We start from the raw sequence: 11,841 nt of genomic DNA, 5'->3' as shown, positions 1-11,841 counted from the left end.
CAGGGTGCAACTCGGTAAACCTTGTTACCGCAAAACACCCTACACTCGGGTTGGAATGAACCTATCTTACACTCGCGGCCATGGAAGATACTTACAATCTTGCTTGATTAAATAAGAAGGTTAAAAGGTTGGGAGCCTGTGTGTAAAGTTTCAATGCAATACATGATGTATTTGCTGAGGTATTTACTTTAAATAAAAGTGGTTACATGCAAAACCTTAACCAGAATTTCTAGTCGAATAAAAAAGGGGCCATTATTTGAATTTAATGAAAACTAGAGTTATCTTACTTGGTTATTTAAGTAGACTGGATGGTTGAGTACCATTGTATCAAGTCTCAATACAATACATCAAGTAGTTGCTGAGATATTAACCTATGTGTGCTTTCATGCAAAACCTTAACCAGAATTTCTAAGTCAAATAATAAAGGCCCATAATTTGCATTATATTCAAAAAAGTGTTATCTTACTACATTAATTTAGTAGATTAGATAGTTGGGAATACATATCTAAAGTTTCAATGCAATACCTGAGATATTGACTTGAATGTGGTTACATACAAAACCTTAACCAGAATTTCTAAGTCGAATAATAAAAGACAATTATCAGTCATCAAAATTAGACTTTTGGATGAACAAGCCCGAATTCTTATACTTTAGCATGGAATCATATTTTTGAACACACCCTGCTATATTAAATTCAGAATTTATGCAAGCCCGGAAGACATTTTACCAGTGCAGGGCTTGCGGGCTTGTACTAATTTCGACCACTGCAATTATTTGCATTAAATGCAAACTAGAGTTATCTCACTAGGTTAATTAAGTAGGTTGGATGGTTAAGTACCATTGTATCAAGTCTCAATGCAATACCTCAAGTAGTTGCTGAGATATTAGCCTATGTGTGCTTGCACCCAAAACCTTAACCCGTATTTCTAAGTCTATTAATAAAGGCCTATTATTTGCATTAAATGTAAACTATAGTTATCTTACTTGGTTAATTAGGTAGGTTGGATGGTTGAGTACCATTGTATAAAATCTCAATGCAATACCTCAAGTAGTTGCTGAGATATTGATCTATGTGTGCTTGCACGCAAAACCTTAACCAAGGTGTGATGCCAACGCTGACGTCGGCACCGACGCTTGGGTGAGTAGTATAGCTCTCCTTATTCTTCGAATAGTCAAGCTAAAAATTAGCTCAATGAAAAAACAGAGAATAAAAGTAACAGCAAAGGAATTATTTATAATACATATTGTTCCTCTACATGTCCCCCTTTCATACAATATCCAAATAATTCCGGGTTAGTGGCGTCACTGATTTCACCTTATTGTACATGGGATAGCTCAAGCCGTAGCTGTATATTTCAATATTGAGCTCTGTTAATGTTTAATGTTAATTGTCTCTAACCTTTCTTTTATAACAACTACTCTGGTCCGGAAGATTTAACTAACATTACTTAATCATAATGTGTAAATATTTAAAATGTTAATATAAGGACTGATAACATGTTTGATGTGATAATGCTGTATGAAAATTGTAATCAATACTTAAAAAACCAAAAAAAATGTTATGAAGTACAATAAAACAGATGAAAAACAACAGTTAAAAGCTATGGACAATAAAAGGCAAATACAAGAGTAAATTAACATCAAAACCACAACATCTTAAATATTTACCTATGTTAACCAATCTATATCAAAGTAATTATTTTGACAGCCATCTTGTAAATTAGCTAAATATATCCACTTTACAACACCTACGGGAAACCTTCGGGGGTAGGGCAGTTTTCCGCGGCCTTGCAGGCTATATGACCAAGAGCTCGCAGGTTGAGGATGGAGTCGGCAATGATCTGGGCTGTGCTGCGTTGGTACCCTCCGCTCGTAACCATCATTATAGGAATCTTGAGATCTCTGGCTTTCTTGAACACCATCTCATCTCTTGCAATTATACCCTGAAATGGTCAGGATAAAATGCAAATATAATGCAACTACATTGTAATTCAAACTTAAAACATGCTTTTTAACAAAAGAATGTATTGCGAAAGTTGTCAAAATGTATTGTTGCTAAAATAAAATGTTAAAAGCTGTACTAACCATCCATATATTTTGGATTTCTTTAATCATGGCCGTCATTTTGTCTTCATTTATTTTCAATGTTTTGACAATGCTTTTATAACCGGAAGCCAATTTTGTACAACAAAAATCTGCCTGTACATTGACACGTGAAATAATCAGACACATCCATGGCATGATTTACATGCACTAAGGTCATATAATCAATTTGAGGGTTCTTGCAAATTCATGATCTACGGTTGTTATTGGTTTGTGATATCATTGTTAAGCAACATCAAATCCCAGATGCCCTTAAATATGGAAAAATTCTGGGCTTTCGTGAGCTAAAAACCATCTGCAGTCTCTCTGAAAACAAGTTGTCTCCCTAAAATTATGTTTTTTCACGTTGCTACAAGAGCAATTTTAATAACTTGAATGGCAATAATACAGTCATGCATGGTAGGATCTTGCTGGTTTATGAAGAAACTGAGCTCTAGATATCTTAAGACAGTATATGTTTAATTAAGATCAAAACTAAAGACTTTATCTTGTTCACAAGCAATTGTTTACAGATGCACAGACACTGCCCCATGGTTATTCTGGCCTTTGACCAGTAGAACTAAAAATCAAGGTTAAACAGCAGTGTTTTATACATGTTCCCACCTTTGGTGATATGTCTAGGTTTCCCAGTGGATCACCCTTCAGTATGTCAGTGCCCGCATTGTAAACAATCACATCCGGATGAAACTCTGTCAATGCTTCATCAAAGTTCCTGGAGGGAGAAGTTTAAGAATACATTGTACATCAGTTTTAGTAAATAATATGTTAATTTGTTAATATTTGATGAAATACGCTAGTATCCATCTTGTTGTAAAGTTTACAAATTCATTATCAATATATTTATGAACATCTTGATTCAAATAGATTGTAAATTTTACTGAGGGTACTTTAGGACCAAAATGGGGGTCAAAGGGGCTGAAGTACCCTGCTGCAGATGAAAAACTGGCCTTATAGAAGCCCTTTTGAGGGCTTCCCTGACTTCCAATGTTGAATTTCAATATTTTCAAGAAAAACAGTAACAACCAAAAGCAAAAAACAACAAAAAACATTTTTTGTTTGTTAAGTATTATTTTTATGGTCTCATTAGTCTCAATGATCTGCAGACAAATAATCCCTGACTTAGTTGTTTTAAAAGTTACTGATCAGAAAAATATTTTTTACTAGTCAATGTCACCATGACTTTGTTCTTTGACCAATCGGCCCTAAAATTAATAGAGGTCATCTCCTGGCCATGACTATTGTGCATATTCAGTTTAAAGACTACACCATGCAGATAAAAGGTTATTGATTTGGAAATGCCCATAGTTGTTCTAGTCAAGGTCACCATGAACCTGACAAACACCTAAATCAATAGAGGTCATCTATTGCCTATGATCAATCCAATTGGCAGCATTTACAACTCTACTCCACATTGTTTTACACTTTTTGATCAGAAATGCCTTAGTATTTGTAGGAAAGGTCACCATGACCTTGACATAATGACCTTAAATCAACAGGTGTCATCTACTGACCATGGCCAATCCAATGTGCATACCAAGTTTGAAGACTCTATATCACAGAAGATATTGATAAAAACTTAAATAATGCGTGAATGAAGACAACATAGAGGACTACAAGCAACACTGAAAGGAAGTGACTTGACATGCCTACCACCAAGGTTTAACTGGTCTGAATGAAAGCTCAAGAACATGACTGTGCATTAAGGAAAAATCACCAAGCTATACGGGTAGTTCATTATCACATTGCGTTCTATGGTAAGGATGTTTATAACTAGTACTTGAATAAGGTTTCACAGTTCAAGAAACATTACTGACTTGTTGACCAGGTCCAGGTACTCTGTATCTGTTGTTCCATGGGCCAGCTCCACCTTCTTCCTTATAGCCCCTGGAAACACACTCATAGTATTTGGTATATAAATCCAGCAACTCAGTTGATTTGAACAGCATAATTTAAGGCTTATCAACTGTACATACCCTAGTCAGATGACTACCAGTTCAAAAACGATGTACCGCTACATTAGCATATTGTTTTCTACTAATTAAACAAATTATTGAAAATGTTGTAAGTCTTAAGATTAAAAGATATACTTGTCTCTGCATTATAACTGTTGAAAGTGTTTCCAAGGTGAAATGTAGCCTTTTGGCAAGAACAGACAGACACTATATATAATAATGTACACATGATGAACATCCTCACGTTTGGCAAAGCCATCGTGTGGATATATGCCTCTGTTGTAGACGTCCATGATGTACACACGAGAGTCTTCCATAAAGTCACGCTCATGACCATTGCCCTGTAATAACAAGGATGACCTGCATTGTGTTTACTTACTCTATGATTATTGATATAATACTACTTATCCGAATATATTTACCACCCTAATCTTTTGTTCAGTTATGAAGTCATTGTATAAATCAGTTTTGCCCTCTGATCTGACCAATGTTAAACAACATAATGATATGCAAAAATATTCTTTGAGTGTATTTTTCCATTTACACTGCATGTCATCACAGTATTATCGGAAGCAATAATTAGAACTTGTCATCACCGATGAATTGTTTTCAATCATATTTTACATAGCATATTTTTAAACTGTACAAATGTTTGTTTCTTTCAAATCTCTACATACTTTATGCGACTTGTTCATAATTGTGACAGTAAATAACTCAGAGCCCCAGAGTCCTTATTAAGGGTATCTAGGGTATATCTTTAAATAGCTACAATATCCACAACTTATACTTAAATCAGAGGACAATGAGGCTACTTCTGCAGATAGTCTCTCAACAATCTCTACCTGATGGGCATCCAGATCCACAATCATGGCCTTTTTGATATTCGTATCGTACTTGAAGAGGAACTTGATAGCGAGGGTGATGTCCGCGTACGCACAGAACCCCCCACCCCTCTCCCCACTGCAGTGGTGGAAGCCCCCTCCGATGTTGATACCCCATCCACGCTCTATGGCAAGCTTAGCTGCCTGGGATGTAAAACATGTACGGTTAAAAGCCATGTGTAATGATAGCAAGGCAGTACCCTTTCTTTAGAATTTTTAAGCATGCAAGACAGTTGCTGCAGACTTTACATATCACTGAACTTTCACATAAGAGGATATATACATTCTACATTTTATGTGTTTATTTGCACTAATTAACTATTTGCAATCAAAGTGTTATAATAATTTTCTGCCTTGTTCATATAAAAGTTCTAATAATGTTTTTTTGTACCATAAAAAAATAATAATTTTTATCCATGGTTTCTCTTAAAATACATGTTCTATTCACCATAGTTTTAAATCTATAGCTTTGATATTTACAGTTTATATAACAGTGTTTGTTATTGTTAGGAATGTTTGCAGTATACCAGTATTGTTCCTCCAGTCTGATATCGGAAGGGCTTCAGCACTTTCCTCTGTACAATAAAGTTTGGAAGAAAGGCGACTGGTGGCACCTCCGTTATACCCGCTACATTCATACTCCACTGGAAATATAGCAGTTGGCATCAAAGTAACACTGACGGCAATCCCAGTACCTACAAGCTAGTAGTAATACACTGGTTTTATACATGAAGTAAAAAACTGAAATTTCGAGCTTACAGAATGAGTAAAACTATCCTCATTATCCTGACAAGTGTTAAATGTACAGTGATTAAGAGTAGTACAAGGTTTTAGATTTTTTTCCTATGTACAAGGATAAATATGCACAAAAACTCTTGAAATCTTTTAGTTTTTGCATTTTTACATGGAAGTTCTGTGCATAATTCTATCTTAAACAATGATTTGGAAAATTAAATACTGTATGAGAGGCAAACAAAAAAGAAGTAAAAGTGGAGGGATTAACCACTAGACTCAAACATGTTGAACAACCGCTATACTAAAACATGTTGAATACACTACAACAAACTAATGTACATCTTTGAATGTTATATTAAATAATGTCCAGGAAAGTGATCAATTGTACAGTATTCTATCAATTAAGAAAAAATTACGGGCTGTCATCTTTTTAAGAAAGACTAAAACATTCAAAGAGCACAAACAAAATCATGTAATTCCATAAGGGAATTACAACTTGAGCTATTACAGACGTGATGATTATCCAAAGACGCGGAATGAACTCAGGAATGGTTAAATGTCATGATTTGGAATCAACAAAACAAGCATGTATGCAATCAAACTGACCAACATACCTAGATGAAGTTTCATAAATGTTGGTGCAAGATTATGAGAATCAACAGCTAAAACTTTTTTAGACATACTGCAATGTCAAATTGATAGCCGTCACAGAATATGACAAGGGCCCACCTGATTCAAAGCATGTTTGACAACAGGAGCAACTTAAAGTAAGTTTTAAGTCAAGTGGAGTGACTTTATAAATATGGCCAAGCAACAAATAATGTTGCCAGTTATTAGTTCCCCAAAACCAGTCTGGCACAACATCATGCCTTCCAGAGTGACTTGGCAAGTGACTTGGCATAGGTTAACATACTTTTCATCACAGTTCTTGTAGAATAAATGAAGTTAAAACTAACTGTTCTACAATCGGTTACAAATATATATTGCCATCAAACAATTTCAAATTTTATTTCATTTCCTTAATTACATTTTCAAAACATTGAGAACAGCAGTTCACAATAAAACTTGTTTCTTAAAAGTTCACTTCCTTTTTTTTCTGATGAAAAGTTAATACACATGTCAAGAAACTATGGGTCACAGAGTGATGGCTCTTGAGATGTGAAAAGTTTGAGATACTATGCCTATAAATAAACCTTTCAATACTCATTCACTTCTGCCAATATACTTTTAGAGAACGAACATTTAAGTCATATCAAGGAAGGCTATAATGTTTTTAATCAATGAGTAAAAGAGTTATGGTTCTTATTATATTACACAAAACATTTCAATATGATTTTATATGATTGCTTCAAGTTTCATTCAGTTCCAACCAAACTTTTCAAGCTGTGAATGGAAAATAAACTTAACTGTTGACCTTGATTAGGTTTTAGAATGGTCGCACATGTTTAAATTCTAATAAAAAGTAGTTTATTTTTTACATATTTTAGGTTACATAGTTATAGTTCTTGCAATGTCCGATAGTTCAACAAATAATACCCCTGGTAACTATTCATCAGTCCATCAATGGTCATGTACTTAAATATTTTCTTTTTCAAATCAAGGGAGAAATTTTGTAACAATGAATCATAGCAATATGGTTCTTGCATACCAAACAAGATTTAATTGTGATAAATTTGTTACCTCAGTGCTATAATTCAATAACTGCATATATAAATAGAGGCAGATATTGAGTTCTTGCACTAAGGTGACAAATTGATGCTCCAAGTTTCATTGAATTCCTTCAAGAACTTTTCAAGTTGACAATGAAGAGTAATTTTATTTGTTAAATTTCAATAAGTTGACTAAGGGCAATAGAGCTGACAATATTTAAGTAAGAGTGATGTACCTTGTCCAAAAAGAGTGCATTGTTGATGATATCAACAATATTAAGTTGTTACTTTAAATGGTTTTTAAGTTATGACAAAAACAAAATATGGGCAGGCGGATAGATGAAAGGGTGATTAATATAGGGCACCTGTAAATTAATTTGAGGGTGTTCCTAACAAGTCCCCGGGGCACAATTATTCATGTGGTCCAACATTCCTATAAAGTTTCATGAATGAAGGTGCAACTACTTTGGAGCTACATGATACCCAAGATTTTTCAGTGACGCGACAAACACAACTCTTATATAACTGCCTGATACCTATCTGGGGGTATACTTTATCCATACACAGAATAAACAATACAACATGTAAATGACTATCACAAGATTCCATTGCAAGCATACAAGTTTAATAGGATTTAATACATGTAAATAAACATCATGTATCTATTATTTATCTATTATTCCATCAGGCAACTTGACATTTTGGGAATACAAAGAGACCATTATTCAATACGCTGAAACTGTATTAATGCATACAATTTATTTCTTATAGAAATTGAAGAATACCAATTTACAGTGTGGTAATGTGCAGTTTAACATGCAATGTTATATTATTACTGCTTGCAGTGGACATATAACATGTGTTTTCCACCTACCAATGTTTTGCCATGATGGGAGTTTACAGTTTAGTGTATAACAGATATTTCTGAAAAACATATGCAAATGCATTACCTACATTATCTTTTAAATACTTACAACTTTAATAGTTTATCATTTGGGTGTACCGAATACCCCAGAATGCTGCCTGGACATAGAAATGGCAAATGTTTTCTTTGAAAAGAGGCCATAACTCTGTCAAACATTGGTGGATTGTTACCAAGGAAGATTTGAACTTAAACAAATGTATATATCATTTTTAAGACACTTTACCTGTCCTAAGATATCTTCCAGACACCAAGTTTTGGTGAATTCTAAGTTGAAAGAGGGCCATAATTCCGTAAAACAAGAGGCCCATGAGAGCCTTTGCTCTTCTGGCAATGGGATGTCCCTACGGTAGCTATGGTTTTAAAACAACTACATGTAGAGCAATTATACATTTGTATGAAGTTTCAGTAAATTTCATCCAATAGTTTTCAACTAATGTTGCAGACATGTGAGAAACAAACAGTAATGAGTTGATAACTCTTTCATTAGATAAGATATAGTAAAAAGTATTGAACACTGCATTTCCACTCATATTTAACCAAAGATTGTTAAAATCCATTGAGTAATTTAGAACTAAGGCTTCTGACAAGGAAAAGTAACAAAGGACAATAACACTGTCATTAGCTGAAATATCGTTATGGTTCTTGAACACTTCACTTCCTCCCATCATGCTTTCATATTGTATGAAGTTTTAAATTAAATTACATCCAGTAGTTTTCAAGTTAAGTTTCGGGCAAGGAAAAGTAACGAAGGGCAATAACTCTGAAATTAGTTGAAGTAGAGTTATGGAGCCTTACACTGCACTATCTCTCATTATGTTCTACCATTTTATGAAGTTTTATTGAATTCCATCCAGTAGTTATGACGTTATGCTCTGGACAAGGAAAACCAACCACAGGGTGACTCCAATAAACCCATTCAAATTTTGTTTGTTGGGGGCATAATAATAGTTGATACTCTATGAAGTAAATGATTTCCCTCCAAGCAAAACAGTGCCAGGTGAGGTGAAAATGGTCACAATGATGAGTACCTCCTTTAATACGGTTCCCTCCACTATACTTGTAAGCTGTGCGTGGCAACATAACACATGATAGGCATGACAGTAAAATAGCAATGACATGATACAAACAATGGTTATTTTTTTGTTCTATTAGTTTCAATAAGATAGCATACATGCAAAATGATGATCAATGATTATTAACCTAAATCCAAATATTTCATTAAATATCTTTTCAGTGCTTTATTAATAGATTCATAATGTTAAATGAGGCATTTTAATACGACAACAGTAATGAATTTAATTTGTTTACTACATATTCTGGTACATAAAATTTTACATGTACTACCTAAAATATACTTATGTACCCGTATGTTTTGTGTTTTACTACTTAATATACATGTACAAACACATTTTTAAGTGTACTTGCAAAGAAAACTTGTTGCTGACAGTGGATTAATTCCCATTAATATCTATATGTACATGTTTCTTGGTTAACCTCAAACTATGTTAAGGTCAAAGGTGATTATAAGTGTCACCTTGAGACTGTTGATGTAGGACTGCGAGTGAACCACCTTCAGGTCATTTTCTGAAGCCTCTTCTGGCTTGACGGTTGTATCATCTCGAACCATCTTGCCCTCTGTAACAATGATATACTACATGTACATGTGTAGTGTGTTATTTACATGGTTTTAGCTCTACACACAATAAAATCCAAATATGTTTAGTAAACTTGTAAACCAAAATGTCACACATTCATTATTATTGTTCAAACCTTTAAGATACTGATAAACACGCCCCCATTTTCCAGCATCAAAGGGATGAAGCTTCTCCAAGCCCAGAAATCCGATGTTGTACTCCGGCCTGTAAACTATCGGCCACTGTGTTTCCTTGATATCCAAGTATAGGTTGCATCTGTCTACTCTACAAAATGTAAAACTCATAATGCTGTTAATCAAACAATCAATGACCTCAAACTAGTCATGAAAATTCTTATGCCTGATTACTCAATTTTTTTGCTCAGATCTGCATTGCTCAAAGTTCTTTCCAGTGATTTATTCGTATGACTTTGTGTGAGTGTAAATGCCATATAAATATTATGTGTACTGTACATGAGCATTAACATTTTATTATGCATGACACAATGAACACTTAGAAAGTGATGTTTCAGTAATTTAAAAAAAAATCTTTAACAAGAACACTTTGTTAAACTTTTATTTGTGCATCAAAATCTGTTCCTTTGCTGAAGAACCTAATTGAGATTTTTCACTTATTTATTGCTAAATTAGAAAAATCCCATTCAATACACAGTTGAGAGTCACAAAAATTGCAGCAGATTGTTGGTTTTTCCTTGGTTTGGAAGCCAAAATGTTCATTGATGATATCCCTGCGACACTTTTCATTGTTTCTACAGTAATCTTGCATATCCTTTTTCATACATTGACCTGATATGTCAGAATTATTGAAGTAGAGAACTGCTTCTGCCACAGACCCTGTTCGTCCAGCACAACCAATCTCTTGAATATATGCTGAAAACAAGAGAACATTTAAGATGCACATATTAAAAGCACTATATTAAAGTATTATGTATTCAATGAACTCTGATTATGTTGTTCAATGTGGTGTTCAGAATGGTTCTAGAATCACAAGTGCCACATATATTATAATCAAACCAAACACATTATCTGTTTTTTATAAAAGGCAACAAATGAAGATGTTTGCTACAGAGTTGTTGTGATGTTGCTTTTCTGTTTGTGACATAGAAAATAACTAACTACGCAAGGACTCTATTATATATTGATTGTAGTTTTTAACGAAAATTAAAATGGCATAATTAGTAATAAAGATAACAAATTGATATATGGCTGTGAGTGTACCAGAAGTATGAAGAGTATTTTGTAAATTTACTTAAAGCGGCACACACAGATATTTACCCGATAATACCATTTTAAAATCTTTTTTTGGTTTTAGAATCAGCCAGTTTTTGCATTAATGTCTAGAAACCATTGTTATAAGACTGCTGACAAAATATCTGATTACAGGTTTTCATATGTACTGTTGTTTTTTATGCCCAAAACTCATTTTTTAAAGCTGCACACTAACAGATATACCGTTTTTACAACTTTTTTTATTTTTTGTCTTAGATATCTGCAAACCAATGATTAAAGATTGCTGACAAAAGATCAGATCGCAGATTTTTATATTTCCGTTCGAAAATTAATGTTTTATGTCCTAAACCGTTAGAAACAGTTTAAGAATTATGCATTAAACATCAATTTTTAAACTTAAATATAAAATCTGAGATCTTATTTTTGTCAGCAGTCTTATATAACTGGTTTCCATGAAGTTTTGCAAATATTGGCTCGTTCCAAGACAAAAAAATATGTGAAAACGTTCAATCTGTGAGAGTGCAGCTTTAAAGCGTTAAATATATTTTGAAAGTAAATATGGAAATTGTGATCTGATCTTTTGTTAGCTATCTCATTTCACTTGTTTACAAACATTTATGCAAACATTGGCTTATTCAAAGACAAAAAATAAAAAAAATTGTCGAAACAATATATCTGTGAGAGTGCTGCTTTAACACGAAAAATAAAGTA

General features: G+C 33.6%; 1 protein-coding gene across 1 annotated transcript in view; it reads right to left on the bottom strand.

Annotated features, from left to right (window-relative positions):
• Positions 1 to 11,841, bottom strand: part of LOC128216879 (histone deacetylase 11-like) — a 63,277-nt gene that overhangs the window by 5,196 nt on the left and 46,240 nt on the right. Inside the window, exons 4-9 of the mRNA XM_052923582.1 lie at positions 5,465 to 5,581; positions 4,899 to 5,081; positions 4,301 to 4,397; positions 3,919 to 3,988; positions 2,708 to 2,816; positions 1,754 to 1,944 (exon numbers count right to left, since the gene is read on the bottom strand). Coding sequence (XP_052779542.1) covers positions 1,754 to 1,944; positions 2,708 to 2,816; positions 3,919 to 3,988; positions 4,301 to 4,397; positions 4,899 to 5,081; positions 5,465 to 5,581 — 767 coding nt within the window. The remainder of the gene's footprint in view (positions 1 to 1,753; positions 1,945 to 2,707; positions 2,817 to 3,918; positions 3,989 to 4,300; positions 4,398 to 4,898; positions 5,082 to 5,464; positions 5,582 to 11,841) is intronic.

This window comes from Mya arenaria, chromosome 14, assembly GCF_026914265.1.
Source record: "Mya arenaria isolate MELC-2E11 chromosome 14, ASM2691426v1".
NCBI classification, from domain to species: domain Eukaryota; kingdom Metazoa; phylum Mollusca; class Bivalvia; order Myida; family Myidae; genus Mya; species Mya arenaria.
This window is presented reverse-complemented; position numbering and strand designations above follow the sequence as displayed.